This window comes from Macadamia integrifolia, chromosome 10, assembly GCF_013358625.1.
Source record: "Macadamia integrifolia cultivar HAES 741 chromosome 10, SCU_Mint_v3, whole genome shotgun sequence".
Lineage (NCBI taxonomy): Eukaryota > Viridiplantae > Streptophyta > Magnoliopsida > Proteales > Proteaceae > Macadamia > Macadamia integrifolia.
In genome coordinates, this window is record NC_056566.1 from 2215517 (window position 1) to 2241134 (window position 25618).

Genomic DNA, 25618 nt, shown 5'->3' on the forward strand with positions numbered 1-25618 from the left:
AAAATAGGATGTTAAAAAATTGAAATAGGTTTTATTTCACTGAATTCTAGGGCATTGATTTAACGAAATATGATGTTACCCGAAAAAAAAAAAAAAGAAGCAAAACATAGTCAAGAGTTATGTAGAATTGCCCAATATAAAAAATGATCAGACATGGTCTAAATTAATGAGTCATGTCTTTCTTATGGGATTTACCCTCATTATGTTCACAATTTTTGTTTTTTTTGTTTTTTTGTTTTTTGATTAGGGTAAATTCTGTCATTTCACATGGACAATAACAACGATTGAAAATAACATAACAATAAGTCGTTTTCAAATAAGTTTTGACAATTCTTTGTGATCCTTAATTTAAATAATTTTGAGAAATATAACCAAAAGGCAATCAAAAGAATGTTAGAAATTATATTTCATCACCTTGGTGGCTTGGTTGATAAAAAGATGCATCAATATCTATACTATAAAATTTTCCAAATCCAAAGGTTTGCATAGTAAATTCCATCATTACCCAAAAAAAAAAAAAGTTTCTATAGTCAAAATTGTCATGTTAATCCTACTTGGTCTGATTGGATGTTTATAGTTTGTTTTTTAGGGTTAAAATTGTATGTTTATAGTTAAGATGTTCCTTTGGATAATAAAGGCAAGGGTTCTCTAAGACACAAGGGTTTCTATTCCTTATCGCATGAAATATTAAAGGAGAAAAGATTTTTTTAAACCGCTAGGGAGGGTATATTGGCTCTCTCTCTCTCTCTCTCTCTCTCTCTCTCATATTTTCACATGAGATAACACCACTAACCTCCTATGTTGTAACTGTTCCCTCACAGGTGTGCTCCCATGTCATTTACTCAAAGAACCATCTCTCATATTTTGTGGGAAAATGTTTCCTCCTCCCTCGTATAAAATGTCATCTATTGAAAAAAAAAATAAATATAAGACACAAGAGAACACTAGCATCGGTTACACTCTCAAATAGAGAATTTATTGCATATTTGATTTATGAAAATCCTATCCACTTGGGTGAGCATGGTCATTTTGTGCTTACCTGTGTCTAGGCATAGAGACAGGCAAGGGGACAGGCTGTGCCTGTGCCCAGGCGCAGTGGCCACGCAGCCTGGTATGGGGTAGAAACGGGCGGTTGAGAATCATTTTCCCGGATAAATAAACCTTCCAAATGCGGAACATATTTTGCAACTGAGTTCGGGGAGACTCTGCTTAAACCCAAAATCTGGTTCGGATAAATAAATCTCTTTCTCCTCTTACTGTTCTAAAACCCAAAATCCCTCTCTCCCTTCAACTTAGTTGGGGAGACTGCTTGAACTATCTCCCTTCTTCCGTTCTGTGGTCCGAGTTTCAGAGGTAAAATTCTCTCAGAAAAACCATACTATCGACGCTTTTTGGTGTATGTTCTTCATATATATATATATATATATATATATATACTTTCTCTGTTGTTTGTATTTAGTTTGAGTTAGATTGCGCTACTTCTATGATTTGAAGTTATATGTATTGTCGTTTTTTGTTTGTTCTTCGTAGTTAGATCTCAATGATAGCCTCTTGGAGCTCCTACAAATTTCATTTTTTCATGGGTAGTTTAGATTGTTTGATCAACTTTTGATGCTTTTGTGGTTTTAATTGAGTGAATCTTTGACATCTGATTATAATTTTATTAGGGTTTCTACCCTTTTAAGGACTGATTGTACCTCTATAATCAATTTGGTAGTGTCTATTGCCCCTTTTTCTGACATGGATGTATGTGTGTCATTTTGATTTTGAAGTGGCTGGACCATAGTATGCGTATGTATGTAATGTAAAAATGTCCATTGGGTGATCTGGTAGTTATGGTCTTTCCCTGTATTGTAACTTCAACAGCCTCCCCTTCCCACTCTCTTTATTTTGGGTGGTCTAATTTGTCCTGTTTGAGAGGTATACATAATGTCATGCATGTCCATTTTTTGTTGGGTTATGTGTTTCTTTAATTCTGAAAGGATTGAAAAAAAAAACCAGAACAAAGTTTTCCTGAGCCGCACCGTGAATCCACCATTTGGATCCGACAGAGGAGACCCTGCGTGTGCTCCCTTCCCTCCCCTCCCCTCCCCTCCCCTCCCCTCAGCGGCCTGGATCCACTCCCATGAATGGGAATTATCCTTGGATATGTTTCTCTAGGTTTATTAATAGGAGTTTGGAAACTGGATTTAATGCTGCAGATGTGCATTGTGATTTCATGGTGTCTTTATTTCCTTAGAATAAAAAGGCAGAACGGGATTCATGCTGTGCCATTGAGTTTGGAATGTTCTTTTTGTTCCCTTCCCCTCGCCCTTCCTTTTATTTTTTATTTTTTGGTGAATCTACTGTTGGGATGTCTAGTTCCTGCTTTGGGATGGTTTCAATTAGTTTCTGGTTAAGGGTAGCAGTAGCTTATGTCAGGAACTTTCTTGAAACATCATAAACCCAGTAGCTTTTCTGTCTACATATTAACGGGTCAAAACTGAGTATTTTTGCTTATCTTCTTGTCCATGCTTGGGGTTTTTAGGAATTCCGGATATGTTGATGGCAGTAGTGGATTCTTGTTACATGACTTTAATTCCTTGAAGACATATTGTCGGTGAATATATTAATCTTTTGAGATGCTATGTAGAGGATTTGAAGATATTATTTCCCTGAAAACCAATTTGGATTAACATAATGAGGTTGGATGTGATGGTAAACACTTTGAGTCACCTGGGAAAGTTTCTTGGAAGGATTTTGTTGGAAGTTGGTATTAAACTTGAGTGATAATACATGTCAATTTATCTGTCTTGCACATTGGATTATGCTGTTCTTGGGCCCTCTAGCTTTGTAGTGCCTGCATGGATCTTTAGGTCTTTGAAGATGTTAAAAAAGTTTTCTTCTTATTACAGAGTTGAGAAGACTAGTTAAAAAAAGTCAAGTTAATCAAGATGGCAATGTCTAGTAGATTTGGGAGTCTTCTCAGGCAGAGCATGTCACAAACTGTTCCATCAACTGGGCAGCTTCCGGTGACATCAATGCTGAATGCTGTTCGGTTTGCTTCCACAAAGCTCTTCATTGAAGGTATATATAATGAAGTTTGTGTTCTTTCGTTGGATTTATATGTAATGTAGATCAATGTGGTGAGATATTGATTGTGGTTCATTTTTGTTCTTAGATCTTTCTATTGCGACTGATGATTAGTCTCTCAAAGATGCATTTTCTCGCTTTGGTGATGTGACCGAAGGTGAATTATCTGTATTGGTGTCAGTTGCATGTCAAATAAGTTGAATTGCAGTGCAAAAAATAACATACATGCTGGCTAAAACATAACCAGTATCAGTTGCTATATTCTTTGTATTTCTTTTTTCTGCTTCTGAATTTGAATAACCAGTAGTTTTATGGTGAAATTTAACTTTCTGAGTTGGTGAAGTTAGGAAATCAAAGCAGAGATGTATTCATTCTTATTGGGTGTTATGATGCAGCAAGAGTGATTGGGAACAGAGACACTGGGAGGTGAAGGGGAATTGGATTTGTCAACTTTACTGATGGTGAATCTGCCAACTCGGCGCTCTTCATGGATGGCGAGGTTTGTATGAGGAAGGAACAGTTAAATTTAGATTTACAATGGAGAGAGTGATTTGCCTACCCATCAAGGAAGTGACTTATTCTAAGTGACTGTTTTACCAGGAACTAAATGGACGGTTCATTCGTGTGAGTTTTGCTGACGATAGACCCAGTGCACCCCGTGGCGGCAGCTTTGGCGGTGGCTTTGGTGGTGGAGCTTATGGTGCTGGTGGAGGGCGTGATGTGTACTAAGAGTTGGTCAGTCTGATGCTTTGTAGTATCGCAACTCTGGTTGCCATTTTGGTCATTTGATAGGTTTGGGTTTTCTTTTGGTCAGCTGTTTGTGCTGCTTTTTTCAATTGGATGAACTGCGTTTGGATTATAACGAGTCTATAATTGCAAGCTTGCAGACCTGTTATTTTAGTTGTATGCAGTGTTATCAATTCGGCCGAATAATTCGTGAATTATTCAGCCGAATCGAATTTTTCCGAATTTTATCAAAAATTCTGACCGAATCTGAAGTAAGTTATTAATTGGGGAATGCTTTTGCTCAGTTGTGTCAAATATAAAACGCGATTTACACGGGGAACACGGTTGGTCACTTATGACGTATCAGCTTATACACTTGTTCTCCAAATATTTGTTAAATAGCCGTAGAATCTTCTTGGGGCACGTGTCCAAATGCTCTTGGCTGTATATTGCTCATTGCTTGTAGCAGCAGATGTATGGACATTGCTACTGCGATTATTGTTAATGATACCTGAAGTCTAATTGATACCTTGATCTGTTAATGCACAGGCTCACTTTCTTGCCTCTCATCTGGTAAGTCATATATAATCGGAAATGTTTTTCTGAGGACTATTCAATGATGTAAAAATCCATCATAAATTTAATCAAGAACATAAATAGAACTATGCTCAAAGCGAGCTATCTGCACAGATATTTGATGCATAATGACCAAGTGGTATTGTCTCTTCAGTCTTAATATGATAAAACATAGCTGCTGAAAGGGCTAGCTTTGACCGTTAGGAGTTGGTATTTGTAGGATCATTATACTGAAATAACTTGGCCAATTCACTAGCTTATAATGAAATAACTTGGCTGATTCACTAACTTGACGACGACTTGTACCGTATTTGAAATTGATCTCCTACGAATATAAAGAAAGGATGAGGTCACCTTTTGACTAATTCCAATGAGTTTTAGACACTCAAATCATTATAGGGAGAAATTTAGACACTCAAACCATCATAGGAGCAAAATAGTCATTTCTCCCGTACAATCATTGGGAGCAATTCCTGACTCAATCCATCTTTCATCCGGAGGATCCTTCGTTTTTATTTTCTGGGGCAGAATCGGAGGATTCTTCCCCAGACAAAATTTCAATGTCTACACACAACAATTATGAACAAGGTCATGTGGATGAGGATGGGCCTTATTTGAGTAGTCAATGTCACTCTCTTAACCCTATGGCTTCTTTTGTATTTGATACGCATAAAACTCATCATTAAACAGGATGCTGACATATGGCAATTGATTACTTACCTTACTAGATATACCTTGGGAAGCAAGCTTGAGATCCGAAATAGATCCAACATTCCTTCTGAGGTAGAATCATAGAAGGACTCAACCTCTCTTAAGAAGGAAGATCAACTTCCCCGAAGGAAAAGGGATATTCTACTCCAGAGAGGGGGACTTTTGGGACACTATTCATCGACCACCTTCAGCTGGAACAAGAGGACGTTTCATAGTAGGACTCTACTGAATCAATGCTATAAAAGAGAAGGAAGAGGCTAAGTAGAGGTAAGTTCATTATTTCGCTTACTACTGCTTTCCTCACTCTCCAACTGTTGCACGGATTCCTAACTTGGGCATCAGAGGATTAATCCCGGAATCTGTTCCGGGCCTCTCACCCTTTGCTTCACTGCACAGGGGTAAATGACCTATCACCAAAGTTTTTTCAGCTGCAATAACATCCATCTTTATGAATTTAGTAGGAAAAAAAAAAAAAAAAAAAAGGAAAGAAAAGGATCCTAAAACATAGGTAAAACACTCTTCTATGGATAGGGATTCTCTCCTGAGCGGTGATCATCCAAGTCAATTCATAGTTACCTGAGTGACCAACACGTGTCCAAGCGATAATTCAATGGCTATGCTTCTACCTACCAGAACAAAGGCACTGAATCGAAAACCGTTGGATCACTGTTTGGACACGTATCGATCTCTCAGGAATCCGTATCCATAAAAGAGTGTCTTTCCCACATTGTAGGATCCTTCTTTGGTTGTTTTTGCAGAGTTCTTTTGAGGCTGCAATATTGCTCTTACTGAAGAAATTGTAACTTGGAGCTCTTTCCCCCTTAAGTTTACTTATTTTCTTCAAACTTGGGTAAGCTTAGTTTACTTTCCCTTTTTAATTCTATCGATTTGGTTTATATATCTTTAAAATTCATATCTCGAGGTTTGTTTCCTATAAAGCTCAAAACAAATATTGGCTGGTAGACATCAGCAACAGTGAAACACTACAATGAGTTATCAAAAAAAAAAAATGCTTAAATGGTCATGGGATCACAAAATCAAACGTGACAGCACATGTGAATAATATGAAGCCTCCATAAGCAATTAATTCTGTTCACGTTAATATGATTCTTATAGGCTGGATGCTTCACTTCATTTGATTCTTACGTGATTTGTTCTAATACTTATTTCAATTTTCTTTAGGTTTGGGAAACTAAAATAGTTAGGTGCTTGAAATAGCCAATCGAAGGTCCTCGAAGGGGGTAATTTTGAGGATATTAAATATCATATCTTGCAATCATAATTTAAAAAAAATCCACTATATAATTTGAAATCCTTTCAAAGTTGTATAATTCATTCTTTCTAATCACGATTTAGAGTTAGGAGATGGGGTGCTTGGAACCCATAAAAAGTTGTGGTTGAAAAGATGCGATAACAAATATGCATCAAGGGAAAAAGTTCCCTACTTAGTTATGTGTTTCTATGCCCAGACATAGGGGGTGGTGAAAAGACCACCTTACCCCCTTGGTTGGATGCTTGTGTGCCTCTTCTGGTTGGTTCCCACATTGGCATAGTGGCAATATGACCAGTTAGCAATCTCAAGCCTATACATTATATAGAATTTTTTTGGTGGAATCATATATTATATAGATTGTGGACACAAATGTTTAAAACCATAGGTGAAAGATCTAAAGCAGTATTTGGCATAATATCTTAAAATGCATTGTTGATCGAAAATGCATTCCCAAAATACATACCAAACATAGCCTTAAGTTTCAAACAATAATGCAAATTAGGGCAAGTTTTGAAGGTATCAATAGGGGAGTCAATTGGACGGTTTGGTTTGGTTTCGGTCTGGTTGAATCGGTTTTGGTCTAAGAATGAGGGAGATCGAAACCAATCCGTTAAGAAACTTTGGTTTTCGATCGGTTTCGGTTTCAATCCAGTTTGGTTTCGGTTTATCTCGATTTTTTAATATCGGGTTAATACCAGTTTATATCGGTTTATTATTGGGCTTGAACCATAATGAAATCTTACATACATATCTTATAGTGACAAGATTTGATGAAAAAAACACTTTAAGTTTATGATTATGATTAAATCATGGTTTATTGTTTTAAGGGAACTAATTTTGAAACTAATGGATAACAAATTACTAAGAAAATAATTAATATTGAAATCACAAACGAGCCCTATTATCCCTAAACATTCATTTAACTATCCAATTAGTTTTGTATAGCGAACAAGGAAATCAATGGAAGCATTATTACAATTTACAAATCAATTTCTCTATTCATAACCTAATATTCAATGATTTGCAACAATTCCCTTTACAATAAAATTTTTTGTCACTAATATTGTGAAAATGGATAGTCAATTTACTAATTTATAATACCATAATCATTTATTTTTTTATCGGTTTCATTCGGTTTAGTTTCAATTTGGTTATTGGTCAGTTCGATTTAGATCGGTTTTCAACCAGTCCCAATTTATTAGTCGGTTTCAATCGATTTTATTGGTTGGGGCTAGGTTTGATGTCCCTAGGTATTAGGTATCAGTTAGTTCATTTGGTAAATTGGTAATCATACCAAAGACCCATGATTGACTCACACCTTTTTTTTTCTGATAAACATAATAAAATTACAACTGGAACATGTAGTTTCCAAATTACAAGATTGACTCACATTTTCACCTTTTCAAATTCTACCCTAGATATATGATTTAGGCTCCAAATTCTTTTCTCATTTTTTTTTTATTCCTAGTTTGGGAGGAAGCTTTAGACTCCATTTTGAAGTCATCCACTAAAACCCATCACTATTATCCATTTCACTACAACTTTTCATACCAAGTGTTTCTATTTTATTTATTTATTATTATTAATTTTTTTAAGATAAATTTATTGAGAAGACTATCCACAAAGTCAATCAATATGCACTAATTTTTTTTTTAAATGCAATAAATTTTGTGAAAGGATAAGGAATCTAGGGAAAAGGCTGGCATGTTACTTTGACGGTACATGTTTTAAACGTGTAGATTTCAAACAAACGGGACCAAAAAAATGGTAGTATACTCGTATAAATTAAGGAATTATTACATGAATACTTGCATCTAATGATCACAACAATTACTACAATATTCAATACTAATGCATATATATCTCATGTCTCATTATAAGTTTTATGACATATAATTGAATATCATCCAACACCAATTCTAAATTCATACACCACACATGTCCAAGTTTTATTGAGCAATGTGGGTTGACTATGATATTGTTCATTGTTGTCAACATAGTCAACACACTCTTGGAGTAATATATGTTCAGTTTGCGTTGGGAGTCGTCACTTTAATGATTTCAGCAAATGTATCAGTTTGCATCTCAATTTCAGGGTCCATACATTGATATTGAGTTGAAGATGATACATGGGAAATATAGGTCATTGAGTTAGCTTCAAGTCAATGAATGAATCAGGTCGATCAGAGTTCAAGAAAGAGAAATATGTTTAATTAAGTAGACATTATGTCCAACACCAATTCTAAATTTATACACCGCACATGTCCAAGTTTTATTGAGCAATGTGGCTCGACTATGATGTTGTTCATTGTTGTCAACATAGTCAATACACTCTTGGAGTAATGTATGTTCAGTTTGAGTTGGGAGTCATCACTTTAGAAACATTTTTTAGCAAATGCATCAGTTTGCATATCAATTTTAAGGTCCATACATTAATATTGAGTTGAAGGTGATACCATGGGAAATATAGACAATTGAGTTAGTTTTAAGTAGGTGAATGAATCAGGTCGAGCAAAGTTCAGGAGAGAGAGATATGGTCAATTAAGTAGACTTTATGTTTAACAAGTTAAGTCTTAAAAAATGCCAAAAACAGGAACGCGTTTTAAACGTATTTAGAATAGGAATGCTTACCATTTGGAGTTTTTCCAATTATTTTTGGGAAGTATACGGGAAAACGTGTTTTAAACGGTAAGAAAAAGAGAACATGTTTAAACGGAGTTTTAAACCCGTTTTTGCTAACAGTGGGTAGGAGGGTTAAAAATTGGTTGTTTTGATGACAATTAGGGGTATTTCTATCTAATCTAGGTTGATAAGCACTGATTCAAATTGAAAATGAATTGGTATCGGCTCTATCCAATCCCAAGACCGATTTCAATCTCTTGAACTCCATGCTTGGATGCTCCGCCTATCTCTCTCTCTCTCTCTCCTTTGAAAATGACCCCATGCTCTTCACATCCTAACCCCCTATTAGTTAAGCCACTAAGACAAGCGGTGTGCCCAATCCTCTTCCAAAATCTATTCATCGAATAAGGTGAGATCAACTCAAAACCAATCTCTTCAAAGCCACCTCTTAAGTCTTGACCTTCCTATACAAAACTAATACAAGGGAGCTGGGTAGAGAAAGTATTTTAATTTTTCTTTTCATTAAAAAAAATAAAAAACACTATAGAAAGCTATTTTTTGTTTACTGAAGATACCAAATCAAGTAAATGGTGCTGTTGAGTGTTGAGTAATATACCATAGTATGATTGGCCAACAGGAAGTAAACATGTGTCCCAAATCCTATAACCCTAACGTCGCCGAAGTTCGACAAGAAAACGACCAAGAGACCCAGGGACTCGAGCCGAACTCACAGTGTCTTGACTCCCAGGACGAATAGAAAATCAGACAACCAAATGATTAGCCAATCAGATGTGCAGGTAGGTTATCGATCATGAATCCATAATACAATGTTTGGCTACAAGGGACGAACAAAGGACCTGGCAAGTAGACGACCAAACGACCAGACCAATAGGGGTTAAAATCATTTGTAATTCCAATCTGGTATAATTCCGTGAAATACCACCTTCAGGGGGTGACACATGTATTGATACCAATGCAATGGTCCAGATCTGGTACAACTAATAAAACCTTAAATCAATGAAGAGTCATTTAAATCAGATCTGGACCATTGCATTGGTATCAATACACGTGTCACCCCCTGAAGGTGGTATTTCACGGAATTGTACCAGATCCGAATTGCAGATGATTTTTTTCCGACCAATAGACTCCTAACTGATCAGATCACCCTACGCTAGACAATAAACTTCTCACCCTTGGCCTACGTGTCACCAATATCTAGTTGTGTCACCTGTCACCAGCTTTATACTTGGCTTCGAAGCTAACAAACTTAACCACGGTTAGGCGGTTAACACACCCAGGATCAACCATAGTAGAGTCAAGCATTACAACTCCAATTACTTAACTTGAGGATAATCATTGGTTAACGATAGGATCTGGGAGTAGTCGGGAGGAGATCGGCCACCTCAGCACAAATAAGGACAGAATAAATCACGTTTGGATAGGGCTAGGAGACAGAGAAAGGGGACTCGATTAGTTACCTTACTATATATACCTTGGGAAGCAAGCTTGAGATCTGAGATAGATCAGAATCATAGAAGGACTTAATCTCTCTTAAGAAGGAAGGTCAACATCTCCGAAGGAGAAGGGATATTCCGTTTCAAAGGGGACCTTTGGGACATGATTCATCAACCACCCTTAGCTTACCAGAACAAGAGGACATCTCCTAGTAAGACTCTACTGGATCAAAGCTATAAAAGAGAAGGGAGAGGCTAAGTAGACGTAAGTTCATTATTCCGCTTACTACTGCTCTCCTTACTCTCCAACTATTCCACAAATCCATAGTTACCTGAGTGACCAACATATGTCCAAGCGGTAATTCAATGGCTATGCTTCTACCTATCAGAACAGAGGCACCACACCGAAAACCGTTGGATCACTGTTTGGACACGTGCCGATCACTTAAGTAGCTATGGAGAGAATTCGTATCCATAAAAGTGTCTTTTCCACATTCTAGGACCCTTCTTTGATTGTTTTTGCAGAGTTCTTTTGAGGCCGCAATATTGCTCTTACTGAAGAAATTGCAACTTGGAGCTCTTTCCCCCTTAAGTTTACTTATTTTCCTCAAACTTGGGTAAGCTTAGTTTACTTTCCCATTTAATTCTATATATATCTTTAAAATTCATATCTCGAGGTTTGTTTCCTATGAAGCTCAAAACAAATATTGGCTGGTAGAGCATCAGCAACAGTGAAACACTACAATGAGTTATTAAAAAAAAAAAAAACTTAAATGGTCATGGGATCACAAAACCAAACGTGACAGCACATGTGAATAATATGAAGCCTCCATAAGCAATTAATACTGTTCACATTAATATGATTCTTATAGGCTGGATGCTTCACTGTGTTTGGACTTCGGAGTGAAATGATTTTATTAATTTGATTCTTACCTGATTTGTTCTGATACTTATTTTATTTGTCTTTTAGGTTTGGGAAACTAAAATAGTTTGATGCTTGAAGTAGCCAATCGAAGGCATGAAAACATCCTCTGCCGATGCGGCAGTGCAGCGAGCATCTGATAGTCGGAATGACATTAGGATATGTGCAGATGTTGTCTTGGTCATCCGATGCTCGCCGCACTGCCGCACCCGCGACAGACAATCATCACCTCAAAGGGGGTAATTTTGAGGATATTAAATATCATATCAAATGCAATCATAGTTTTAAAAAGTCCACTCTATAATTTCAAATCCTTTCAAAGTTGTATAATTCACTCTTTCTAATCACGATTTAGAGTAAGGAGATGGGTGCTTGGAACCCGTAAAAAGTTGTGGCCGATAAGATGAGATAACAAATATATATCAAGAGAAAAAGTTTCCTACTTGGTTACATGTCTCTATGCCTAGACATAGGGAGTGGTGAAAGACCACCCTACCGCATTGGTTGGATGCTTGTGAGCCTCTTCTGGTTAATTCCTGCATTGGCGTAGTGGCCACGTGACTAGGTAGCAATCTCAAGCCCATACATTAAATAGATTTTTTATTTTTTATTTTTATTTTTATGGAATCAGATATTATATAGAGTGTGGACACAAATGTTTAAAACCATGGGTGAAGGATCTAAAACAGTATTTGACACAATATCTTGAAATGCATTGTTGACCGAAAATGCATTCCCAAAATACATATCAAACATAACCTTAAGTTTCAAACAATAATGCAAATTAGGGCAATTTTGTAAGGTACCAATTAGCTCAGGTGGCAAATTGGTAGCCATACCAACGACCCATGATTGACTCACACATTTTTTTACTTTTTGATGAACATAATAAAATTACAAGTGGAATTCGTAATTGCCAAATTACAAGATTGACTTGCATTTTCACCCTTTAAAATTCTACCCTAGAGATATGATTTAGGCTCCAAATTCTTTTCTCATCCTTTTTCTTTTTCTAGTTTGGGAGGAAGCTTTAGACTCCATTTTGAAGTCATCCACTAAAACCCATCACTATTATCCATTTCACTACAACTTTTCATACTCAAGGGTTTCTTTTCATTTTTTTGTTTTTTAAGACTACCCACAAAGTCAGTCAATATGCACTATTTTTTTTTTGGGTTAAATGCACTAAATTTCTTGAAAGGATATAGAATCTAGAGAAAAGGCTGGCATGTTTGAGGAGTGGGGTCGGTCTGAATTGGTTGTCATCTGCAGTATCATGGAGTGTAGAGTCTCTATGCAGTACAAAGTCCTTATGAATATACAACTTCGATCACCTAATAGAAGCTTCCATTGATTCAACAATGGTCTCTTACCGACCTCTCACTCATAAATAAAAGAAAAAGCTAAGCTCTCTTCTTCACAATCTCTTCCTACTTCCCTTTGCCACCGCAAAAGCAAAACCAACTCATAACACCATAATAAGAGACCAAAAAGAGAAAAAATAAAAAAAAATAAAGCATCAGCAAAAAGAAAAGCTGTCTATCATATGAAGAAGGATCACGATGTCATCATCACCCATACTGTTTTATACAATAACACTATAACACTATATTAGCAAGAGAAATGACCAATACTCAATAAGGTATTGTATTTGGCTTCTGGACTATTAATGATACTATCTACTAGTGTCTCCTAATACCCTCATTAATTGGGTATATATATATATATATATATATTTGTTTTTGTAAAAAGAAATTTATTCATTTGAACGTGGCAAACTCATAGTTTTCAGGATACATGATTTTGTCAATCACGTAGTAGAATTGGGTTGAATTGATAACCGATAAAGTCTTCCTAGTTAGGGGAATCTACTATTCGATTTATCATCTGTGCATCTGCAATTTGAATGGAGACTGTGATGGCGGATTGCTACGCTAGTCTCCTCGAAAATTAATCGAGGTGCGCATAAACTAACCGAAGACCCTGGTTAACAAAAAGAAAGAAAAAAAGAAAAGAAAAGAGGGAGTCTTCTATTGTAGCCCTAGGAAAAATTTTCAAATGTGCCGTTTGGGTTGCATTAATGACTGGTGTCCATATTTTTTGTGCAAAAATAAAATCATTTCTAGCACACTGCACACTATAGGTACCATGCAATATAGCCACAAAAGCCAGCTTTCTCTCGATTGATCTTCTTTCTACATCATTGAATCCACAACTGAATTGAAATATCGCTTGTTTTTCATATTCTTTGGTGGCAATGACAATAGATATTTGCGTACGTATATCACAAAGATGGTTTATAAAATGATTTGAGTTTCTTGACCGGTTGTATACCTTATGCTAACGTTTCTTTGTGTTTATATATATCTCCTACATAACCCGACAACATTCTTTATCCCATAAATATAACTAGGCCAAAAACTAAAATAGAGATTCTCTCTCTCTCTCTCTCTTAATTTTATTAAAAATCTTAAGGAAACTTAGAGGCCATTAATATACGACGTGACAATGCCTATTGAGGTCCTAGCTTTGTGCCTGCATGGGATTCAAGCATCCAATTAGGGCAAGTTTTGAAGCCACCAGTTAGCACAGCTAGTAAATTGGTAGTCTTTGGTAGCAAAGACCTTATGATTGACTCCTACCAAGCTTCACGATTCAAAATCTTACCTTAGGGATATGCGAAAAAAATCCTCTGCTGCGGGTGCTGTCAGGATCCGATGGCTGGCACCGCATTAGGGAGTGTGCCGATGTCGTTTGGACCGTTGGATCCTCACCACACGGCCGCACCCACGGCAGAGGATGAAAGTCCAGGGATATGATATTGGCTTCAACTCTCTTTTCTTCTCTCTTTTGCGTGAAAACTTTAGACTCCATTTCGAAGTCATCCACAAAACCTTATTAAAGGATCCAATGATCATTTCACTGCCATTAAAGGATCCTATGATGCATGATTATATTCATAATTATTGGATGAGATATGGAAAATCTACAATGCATGATCGTACACAAAATCTCTCCCTCATCCCTTCCTTTTAAAGTTAAACTTATGGAGAAGATTTGTATATTTTCAAAAATCGAATCAATATGCATTAAATTTCTTGCGAGGAAATAAAATCCATTCATCCAATAAAGTGAGATCAATTCAAAACCCATCTCATCAAAGCCACATGTTTGTGTCTTAAAATCTTTGGAATTCATCAATGATAATACATAGGTTGTTGACCTAACAAAACCAATACAAGGGACCTATGGAGAGAAAATCATTTTCATTTTTAAGGGGACAATCTTGCAAGCAAAGCACATTGTGTCTATTCTTTTACTTCAATACCAAATCAAGTAATTAGTGGTATGTACTGTGGAGTGTAGACTCTCTTTTGGTGCTATAAAGTCGTTGATGAGAATCTTTTCATTCACCTAAATAGAACTTCCCATTGATTCGACAATGGTTTCTTACCCACCTCACTCATATATAAAGTAAGGGAGAGAGATATGCACACTGTCTGTATGCGATAAGCTAGTGATCGGAACAAAAATTGGACTAGGAAAATAAAATCTTAAGGAAACAGCCAGGTTCCAACAACCAGGAAAATAGAATCTCAAGAGCAAAGATGAAAAATCTCAACATTCAAAATTCCTTTTTCCTTGGTTGCTACCTTAGATAGCAGGAACTTAGCTGCTCCCATGCCAAGTTTCTTTCCAATCTCAAGGATCTGGGAAGGATATCATGTGAAAGAGGCAAAAAATCATCTCACAAGAGAGAAGAAAGAGATAGACACAATGGACAATAACTTACATTACATTGGCAAAAAATCCTTCAGAAGAAAGAGATAACATAATGAGCGCTCTTCTGACTTCCGATACACAAGATACTGTCTAAGCCCTAGCTATTTCCTAAAATAGAAAAGGTGAACTCTCTTCTTCACAATTTTTTTTTTTTTTTTTGGATAAACCGTTTTCAATCCATCCGTGGTTGCCCAAATGGTTAATTAGGACGACTTAGAGATTATGCGAATAAGTGCACAGTCCACGTTCAATTCCCATTAATCAAGATAAAAAAAATAAAATAAAAAATAACCATAATAATAAAAATAAAAATAAGCATAGCAAGAGAATAAATAATAATAAGAGATTAAAAACCGACCCAAAGATAAAATCACCAACAAAAAGAAAAGCTATCAATCATATGAAAAAGAAGAAGGATCACGATCTCATATCACCCATTCTTTCTTGTACATTCAGTTTTTGATTCCAATGGGACGGTCAACCTGCTGCTCCCGTTCCGGCAGAGGCGACCCCACTTGGATGTACACACAGTTTCTGTCTCTATTTATACATTTATTACAGCTTTTTTGAACAAAAACAGAGTATAATGATTTAATCTAATAATAACAATCACTTTTAAAATAGATAAATTAAAAATAAAAATAAAAATTCCCATTTTTGCTTCTTCATTCATATTCCTTCTTACGAAGATGAAGCATCGTCTTCCTTTTTTACCCTCGAGTGAATCCCATAATACCCAACATACCACTTCACGAACTTCCTCAACCCGGTGCCTAAATCAGTAGTAGGCTTATACCCGAAATCCCTATACGCCAGGCTCACGTTAGCATGCGTGAACGGCACGTCCCCATTCCTAGGCATCCTCACCTCATTCTTCTTAGCCTTCACGTTCAACAAACCTTCCAGTATCGTCACAAGCCTTCCCACCGTCACCGGAGACGTGTTACCCAAATTGTAAATCCTCAGCTGCGCTGCCCCTTTCTTCTTCCCACCACTCCCCGTACTCTTCTCCGCCGTATCCAACGCGCCTAAGCAACCCTTCACGACGTCGTCGATATACGTGAAATCACGCGCCACCTCCTTATCGTCGGCTGTCTTGTAGACCGTTATATGCTTCCCTTGTAATATGTCTTTGGTGAAGAAGAAGTAGGCCATATCGGGTCTGCCCCAGGGTCCGTAAACCGTGAAGAACCGTAGACCCGTGATGGATAACCCGTAGATGTGGTTGTATGTGTGAGCAATCTCTTCGCCGGCTTTCTTGGTGGCCGCGTAGAGACTCGCCGGTTGGTCTGTTCTATGGGACTCTGAGAATGGATTCTGTGTGTTGAGACCGTAGACGGAGCTGGATGAGGCCCACACAATTGACGGCTGTGGATTAGCAGATTTGGAGATCTCGAGCAGATTCACGAACCCGGCTATGTTAGAGTTCACGTACGATTGGGGGTTCTTCATAGCGTACCGTACACCTGCTTGGGCTGCTAAGTGAAGGATGTGGGTGAAGGGAACGACATCGAAGAGCTTGGAGAGCAATTGGGCATCGTTGAGATCTCCATCGACGATGAAGATTTGGTGCTTGGAGAGCAGAGCTTGACGGGCTCGTTTCAGTGATGGATCGTAATAGGAATTGAAGTTGTCGAGGCCGAGAACACCATCCCCACGTTTCTTCAATGCGAGGGAGCAGTGGGTACCGACGAAACCGCCGGCACCGGTGACGAGTACAGAGAACCCATTGGGTCTGCGAGGGGTGGAGGAGTGGCGGACTTGCTTCTCCCAGGCGGGGCCGCCCGTGTTACCACCACCATAGAAGGCGTTGGTGAGGAAGTTCTGGTGGAGATGAACACGGTGACCGGAGGGATTATCGGAAATAGGAGGGTAATTGAGGGTGAAGAAGAAGATGAGAATGAGAGCTACGAAAAGGGTTGCACGGAAAAGGAGTTTGGATGAAGCAGCTAAGAGCTTTGTGTGGCTTATGGGGCGGAGGTAGCTGTTGTACCTCTCGAGCTTCGTGCTCTTGATGGTGTCTGATGGAGAACCCATCAACATTCGATGATCGATCATTATAGATAGATAGGATTTGAATACAAAAGACAAATTGGGGGACTCAATTCAGATCTCAGAGCTCTCTGTGGGTTTCTTTGTTTGAGCCCTGAAATGAAGAGGCTCAGGATTCATACATATAAAGGAAGAGAGAGAGAGAGAGAGAGAAAGCGAGGTTCGTGTTCGTTGTAGTACACTGTCATTCTCTTACTGTCTGCTTTTTCTTACTCATTTTAACTGTGGGTTTTACAAATTAAAAGTTACAGTTGTCAATGATCGGGCGGGTCGGATCGGTTTGGTATTTTTTTTTTAAATCATTAAATATATATATATTCTGTACCGACAAAATAATTAAATGTATTTACCTTGTTAACCATTCGTTAAAGGGAAGGAAGCATTTTTTGTGGTATTGATTACAGGGTTATTTTCGTCCAATCAATACATATATATATATATATATATATTTTTTTTTTTTTCTTTAAAAGTCAAGATGTTACCACTCCCTATGAACTAGATTCTGTCAAAACCTTGGATTCTATTTGGGGTCATACCGGATCGGTCGGGTCAAATAAGTAAAGAATTGAGTAAGAGATAAATCCAAAGAAAAAGAGGGAAACCCCACCATCAAGAACAAAGAAAAAAACAAACCGTACAATAGTAATCACGCGGTTTTCACAGAGGTTCACCGCTTTCCCGTCTCAATAAGAATGTGACGGGATGGGATGGGATGGGATGGTAAGGTAGGGATGAGGATAAGGAGATAAGCCATGAAGCCATGATGTGGGACCGGCCGGGAGAGTGATGGGACCCACAAAGACTTCATTTTCAGTCAGTCATTGAGTCACGAAAGGCGGAGGAATTAGTCAAAGAAAGTGGGAAGGTTCTTTCTTTTGTGTTTTTTTACTGTTACATTGCATTCTACCTCCACTACTACTGAGTGCTGAGCAAGTGAGGGAGTGACCACTTCGTAACTACAACTCACATGGGCATCAAAGAGCTGTACAAATCTATTAAACTATGTATGTATACGCGTTTTGCGCTCGTGTGGAAATGGTCGGTGCATCCATTCAATTACCCCAGTTGTGTTCTCATATCAAGCTAATGGATGCAATTGAAGGAGTATCTCGTAATTCCCACCAAAAAAAAAAAAATCTCACATAGTTATAATGGAGAAAGAACGTTTGAGCGATTGTGTCCCATTGCAATGCATATATCATTTTCCGTTCTCTCTCTCACTCTCTCTCTTAATTTTTAGATAAGTTCAAATGTTAATCCTGTTATAAGTTATATGTTTGGTGGGCTTAGATTATCAATCTAAGATGTAAGTGTTATACCAGACTAACTTCCTATTGGATAAGTCAACTGATCTGACTTTATACGTTTGAGTAACTCATGAGTTCTTAGTGTTAATGATAATTATTAGAGTCAACATCTGATCCTGTGTACTTAATGCGAGAGTTGAAGTACAAGGTGAGAATCAAGGGTTCAAATTTGGCCTTGTTTGCTCAAACCCATTTTAAACTTGAATAGGGTTTGAGCTAAGATTTCTGGCCCTGAGAATGGGGTCAAAGCTAGAAATATTTGGCCCTGAGTCAAGGTTGGGCTTGATCAGGGTTGAGGCCTTGGCCTATGCTCTGCCTACCTAGCTCAATCCTGATTTTGACTGTCATTTTTATATAGTATAGAAACCTTACGTACTCGGTTGGGTGCTTCCCCACTACAAAGGTACTTTGGCTCTCCTTTTTCTTTTGAAGTCTTCACTCTTTACCTATTTATTACTCAATAGATACTTACTTCAATGATCAAGCACATGTTAGATCACTTATCACTCTCACTCCATTTTAGCTTAATGAATTTTTGATAGATATTGTAAGACTAATCAGGGCAGGCCCTGAGGATGAGTCAATGTTGGATTTTTCTAGCCTTGAATTAGGATTGGACCAGACCTGAGCCTAGCAAAGGGAACTTAGGGTTGAGCTGGGGTTTCCAAAAGCCTAACCCAACACGACCCTATTGCAACCCTAGTCAGAACTATCATAGAATAAAATTTTGTTAATGTTGACACAAAAAGTGTCTATATTATGTGCCTAATGAGGCCCAAATTTGGGATGTAGGTACTACATTCAGGCATTTAACTTGATGTGTTACATCAATTCTAGAGCTTTTCACACAATAGTCTCATTGTTAACAAATATTATCTAAAGAAAAAGAGAAGCCTGCCCGCTAACATAGCTTTATGTCTAGGTGAGTGCAAAAAAACCACATTATCCATCCAAATGCTTCAGTGTGGCCTTTCATTAGCCAGTATGCTAATATAGTGACTGCATAAGTGGATAAGGTTTTCTTACCCTAATCCAAATTTACATTATCTTGGATTACTCTAACTTGGTTCATAAGACACCAAAGGTTTCAGTTATGGTTTGTACAGTAGCATATTAGCCAGTTACTTCAAAAAATGACTACACACTGCAGGTTACATGTACAGAAAGAAAAGAATGGCAATTCAGACTTTAGAGGACGATCTTATCTTATTATGGGAATGAAAGGAAGGAGAGCATGTAGCAGAAGGCCAAAGGAAAAGGGTTGTAGATAACTCTCAAATTCAGTGTTCAATCATAGGGTTGGACCCTATAAAAGATCTGTGAAGAGTGTCGGCAGCTTCACTTTCCTGATACAGTTCTGTTATTTTATATAGAGCCACGGCTTCCACTCATTGTGCTGAAGAATGGTCATTTTAGGAATACTATTCAAATTGTGATTGGATTCTTCAGATTTCTTCCTTCTCAGTTAGGTTAATGAAGGATGGACCCACCAAAATGAAACAAAATTCTTTTGGGCCTATCTCCTTTTTCATGAATTAAAGATTTTGATCCAACTACTAGTGTCCAACTCATATACGGTGGTGGAGCCCATCCATTCAAGCATACTTATTCTGAACTCTAGAGAGAGAGAGAGAGAGAGAGAGAGAGAGAGAGAGCGAGAGAGGTTTCTAGTAAGCATCTTAAACTTTTTCTTTGGTAACACTTTCTCACATGGACAAATAAGGTAATGGGAAAGAGGTCTGGATGTCCTGTCTCTTTACAATTACAGCAAAATTTTAGTTAGGGGAAATGATTGCTGTCTGGTTCGCGTGGCCCCATTATTAGCATGAGACTAATGAGAACGATAATGGAATGAGACCCCTCTATGGTGTGATGTAGGTGGCAGTGCATATCAAACGGTTAGAGATCTCAAATGGTCTGCATTCTTCCTCCATCTACCATTCCCGACAATCTATTTTCGGTATGTTTGTAACTTCATCCACAATTATTTACAATTAATCTTATTTTTCTTTATTGAGTCTCTTGGATTTTACCATATCTTGAATTGAAATCCAACTTTGAAGGTTAATTAATTCTCTTTTGTTTTTTTCTCCTTATTATTATCTAGAAAAAAAGTTGCGTGTATATCGCTACTCTTTTAAAGTTAAGTTAGCGAGTCAACCAATGAGTGCTGGGATGGGAGGGGCATAGAAAATGATTCCAAAGAGGAGGGAAAAGTGAATGGCACAGCCGCACAGCACACTTTGAGAGAGAGAGAGAGAGAGAGGTTATCACGTTGAATGAGACATGATAAAAAGGTAGAGCCGAGCACATGCAGAACATCCATCACCATTCACTCAGCCACCACCTTTTTCAATCACATTCCCAAAGTGATTTGACAGTGTTCCCTTAGACCTGTCTAGTGAGACTCTGTCGGTGGTGGGTTTCCATGCATCTTCCTCAGTGGGTCCCACACCATCGCTATATAATTCCTGAGATAGGATAATCTCAGACATCCATTAGGTGGACCCAGAGTTTGACTGTTTGGTTGGTATTGAAATGATGCAATGAAACCGTGTAGTACGGAATACGGAGGGAATCCGAATTATGTACTTAATACGTAAACGTAGGTCCAATGGTCCAACTGTCCACCACTCTCCACTCTCCACTCTCAACTCTCCAAGTGGGTGGGTAGGTTGGTGAGATCTTCTCAGCCCACAATCCACAGCCCACAGCCCACAATTATTGACAAAGACTAAGAGGGTATAGCCGTGGGTTACGGCCTTCCGGGTGCTAGTTGGGCCCTACTAACATGTCTAACCAAGAGAGAGAGAGAGAGAGAGAGAGAGAGAGAGAGAGAGATTTGGGGTTGGACTGTTGGAGTGATGGAGCTTTGACTATAAAGTGGGCCCCATTCCCTGTCTCCGTTTTCTGGTCTTGGACTACTTGAGTTACATACAAGAGTCGGTGAGATCCGGCGGTGATGCCCTAAATACAATTTGTTAAATCAAATTTATGATTAATTATTTTTTTAATCTGATTTAGTGGGCTGAGCTGAAAAACCCTAGTGGCACATCGAAGGGTCCTTTTGGTCAACTCATATTTGAAATTCCATTGGTTTAAATACCCTTTCTAATTAATTGAGTTATCCACTTATCCCTAGAATGGATTGTGAAAGTAGCTTGCTCATACATTAGCTAATTTTACCACCATCGGTGATTTAAAAATTCACTTTCAGAGATATTAATCATGCATTGCTATTTTTTTTTTAATCTAGCTTTAAATTTTGACTTAAGGGATTGGAGAATCATGCTCCAATAGTGCATGATTGATATCGATCTTCACTAAGTTGATATAATTATATTACGAGAGAAGGATCATTGTGCGGCTACATGTAGTGCCTTCTCACATGGACGATGAAATGACTAACCCCCTCCCTTGATTTATGCAATGGCACCTCCTTTTGAAGTGTAATTGACTATATAGAGAAAAGCGACTTCATGAATATCCATTTTAGCATAATTATTTGATAAAAACTAAATGTCCTTAGTTTCAAAATAATTAGGTTTAACTTTCAGGAGAAGAAAAATAACCTACTCTATAGCCTTTTTGATAGAGAAATAACATCTAGATGTCCTTTATTGTGAAAATAATTAATTAGAACTTTATAAAATAGCAAATATTAAATTATCACTTGCACGATGCTGGATGTTAGGGGTGTTTAGAATAAGAGTTATTTACTCTTGCAGTTTGTGCCTGCCTTATCGCTAGTAGGCCTTGGACTTGTGATCTCGATATCAAACTCCCACCCCATACCATACAAGTAGTGCATGGTAGCCATTGTCACTCATCTCTCCCCAAGCCCCACTCCCTTATTCCCTCAATGGTCCGACTACATCGGGACGAGGATGAGATGATGACAACTATATATGTAGGTGATTACTTGGTTTCTCTTTAATTAAGCTCTTAATTATTCTCCTAACTAGGTTTAAACAACTTTCTTTTTTTTCTTTCTTCATATGGCAAGTTGATGTCCTAAACATGCGTAACAAATTTTATTGAAAAAAAAAAACGAACCACTAAGAACAAAAGGGAGGGACGTTTCAACAAACTACTGGGACCCCAATATAAAAACGAACTTCTCAAATCTCATATGAAGACTAATCCAAAAAAAAAATTCAAGTCATGCTCTCTCTCTCATGGTAACTTAAAATGTTAGAGAGAGAGAGAGAGAGAGAGAGAGATGACATTTTGGAATGAATGAAGGGAAAGGTGACAGGAATGTTAGGCAATTGTTCTTCCATCAAGAATCAAGACAGGATGAGGAAGGCCATGTGAGAAGATTCCCTAGCTAAGTAGCTTGTGAGAGAGAATCTTATATTACTTGGGAAGCATACGCGTGTTTCGCAACGTGTACAGCTTCCCCCATTTATTTTGAAGGGGAAACTATTTGCAATTAATGAACCTAAATATCTTTAACAATTAGATGCATGCGAGGGGGACATACTACCCCACGGCCCGGCCCCACGGAGAGAGATAGAGGCCAGATCCGGTTTGAAGAATCGCTTTGGTCTAATTTTGGTTTTGTTCATAGTTTGTTTTTTTGGGTTAACGATGGGTATTCAGGCTTTTGGCTTGAACTTAGGACGTCTGAGTTTACAACTCGTACTAAGTTTGTTGCTCATCAACTGCGCTACCCCCTTGGGTTAGATATTTCCATTCAAATAGGTAAGAACTTGTTCACAGCTTCATTAAGGGATTTTTCAGTAAAATTCACATCTACCATGATCTGAATTTTTTAAACTGAAAATTTATGGGAGAAAGAACATTCTTCGATAATGTTGCATACGTGATACGCCTAAACACATGGGGAGGTGAGAATCTGAATTTTGTTATAAATTCTCGTTTCTATTGATGGAAGTCCAAAATACCCTTTCTTGATTGAATTAAAGGGCCAGATCCTATGATTGAATAGATTCTCTCTTCCCCATTGATGAAACAAAAGTCAATACTTAAAAAGTCAGAAATGAAAAAGTCACCCCACCTGTTGCGTGTGCCTAGACACAAGCGGGATGAAAAGACTACGCTACCCCCCATGCAATGATGGTGTATCCACATAGACTTTCCGTTGATCTGCCTATTAATACAATGACCATGCAAACAGATAGGATTTTTTACCTAAAATAACTTGATCTAGAGAAAATCATAGAGAACTGTTGGCATTTTGCTCCTCGATTTGAGCATCTTTCCTTTCATCATATTTTGTGCGAGGAAAATTCTGTTGTGTACAAACTAGCTTCGCATAGTATCCTTTCTCAATGCCAGGGTTTTTGGGCCTCTTTTCCCCTTTTTTTTATTTCGTGTCTCTTGTTTTTAGATTACTGTAGATCTGTTTATCTTCGATGTAGCAGATAAATTAACTAGTATAAAAAAAAAAGACAAGTGGAATATGATGATGATGATGTCGCCTTCCTTGTCTCAAACTTCATGTCGGAAGCTCTGATGTGGATAGACTGCCAACTCCTTTCATTCTCGACATGTCACCTTTCCACTGAAGGATGACTGCTCTAACTGTCCAAATCTAGAATTAATGCACTTCTTGAGGTCACAAAAAGGTGCATAATCCATTTTCAATTATTTCTCATTTCCAAGTAAGAATATTGGATTAGATTTTACTAGTGATAGAGGTAAATAAGTAAGTTAATTCACAACTAATACCAAATGAAAGACCCATGGTTAGATCTAGACAAAGGCAAACGAGTAATCCTTATCCCATCATCTTGAAATTCGACAAGAGATGGGGGGCGGTGAGATTTGTTGGGCTTGGGGAAGTGAAGGTGGTGGTGGTGGTGGTGATGGTGGAATAGGAAGTAGAGGATAAGGAGGTAGCCACAGAGGTGGTGGTGGAGGGGAGGTTAAGACAGAGGTTGGACACGCCATTAGTTTTCTATAGCTAGCAACTTAGCCAATGATAGGCTTGAGATGAAAGGGGCAAATGGATTTTTCCAAAGGGGGAAGAGAGTTAGACACAATGCTAGGCTTAATGCTAGCATATCAAGCCATTTTTTTTTAAATAGAAAATCAGTTGTACTTTTACTTTGTGTAAGGATATGGGTTCAGATCCATCTCAAACACTTGAGAATGAGAAGACCAGGTCTTACGGATGAGAACAAAACCGTTACACAGGTTGAACATCGTGGACTCTATAGACTTTATCCGAATGAATTGGTTGAAAGCCGTTGGATTCTATCCTCCTGTATTAGTTGAAGTGCACAGGACTATCCCTTGTAACAAATCTTATCATGTAAATATTATAACTATAATAAACAATCACAAGGAATAACGTGGGGTTCATAAATAACTGTCAAGGCCTATTAAATTTTACACTTGGTATACTAAGTATAATGTAAAATCAATTGTACTTTAGTTAGAGCCAAGAATTGACTATTGCTTATCTTATCGATTGATGTTTATTGTTGAATACTTTAACTTGAATATAGAGTGGAAAACTCTTCCGAGACCTTGTTGATCCTATCTTTTTGTGGCAACTAGTCTTTGGAAGAAGGCATAGCATATCTTAGGTCATCTTAGAATCAGCAAACGATCAGGCCAGCTTGACTTCATGATTCATCCGCTTTGCATTTCTGGTTTTCGGAGGGATAGGAAAGGGCCAAGGCATTCAACTTACCTAACCCCGACTAGTGAAAGGCGCTTCAGGAAGTAGCCGGATCCAGATTGCTTATCACTCACCTCTTAAGGCGCCTTACCCTTGGCTGTAGATAGAGAAAACACCTACAGAGAGGCTATGGAGAGACTGGTAATAGCATCCCTATCTTTTCTGCATATCGAAGTAAGGTATCTCAATAAAGATAGAACCCAGAATACATTGTCTCAAATCAAACCTTATTCCAGTTTTACCACTAGCTTGACCAGAGAGTTACATTAATACCCTCTTATTTGGGTTGAAGTGCTTCATTTCATTTCTTGGCTCCTCACTTGATCATTGTTGGACTCATACTTGAAGCAGAGAAAATCTTAATTTACAAAATCAACTGATCTGATGCGGTAATAAAATGGATCAAAACTGCATTTCCAAACATTCTAATAGTAGAATGAAACATTGGTGGTGCAAAACGGAGAA

The 25618-nt window shown here is 37.8% G+C and overlaps 1 protein-coding gene and 1 pseudogene across 1 annotated transcript; one reads left to right on the forward strand and one right to left on the reverse strand.

Moving 5' to 3' along the window:
• Positions 1 to 1093: 1093 nt before the first annotated feature.
• Positions 1094 to 3962, forward strand: LOC122091960 (annotated as a pseudogene).
• An 11578-nt stretch (positions 3963 to 15540) lies between these two features.
• Positions 15541 to 17298, reverse strand: LOC122092425 (UDP-glucuronate 4-epimerase 6-like). Its single transcript, XM_042662741.1, has one exon. It carries the CDS (start codon positions 17195 to 17197, stop codon positions 15821 to 15823), a length of 1377 nt encoding a protein of 458 aa, XP_042518675.1. The 5' UTR covers positions 17198 to 17298; the 3' UTR covers positions 15541 to 15820.
• Positions 17299 to 25618: the final 8320 nt, after the last annotated feature.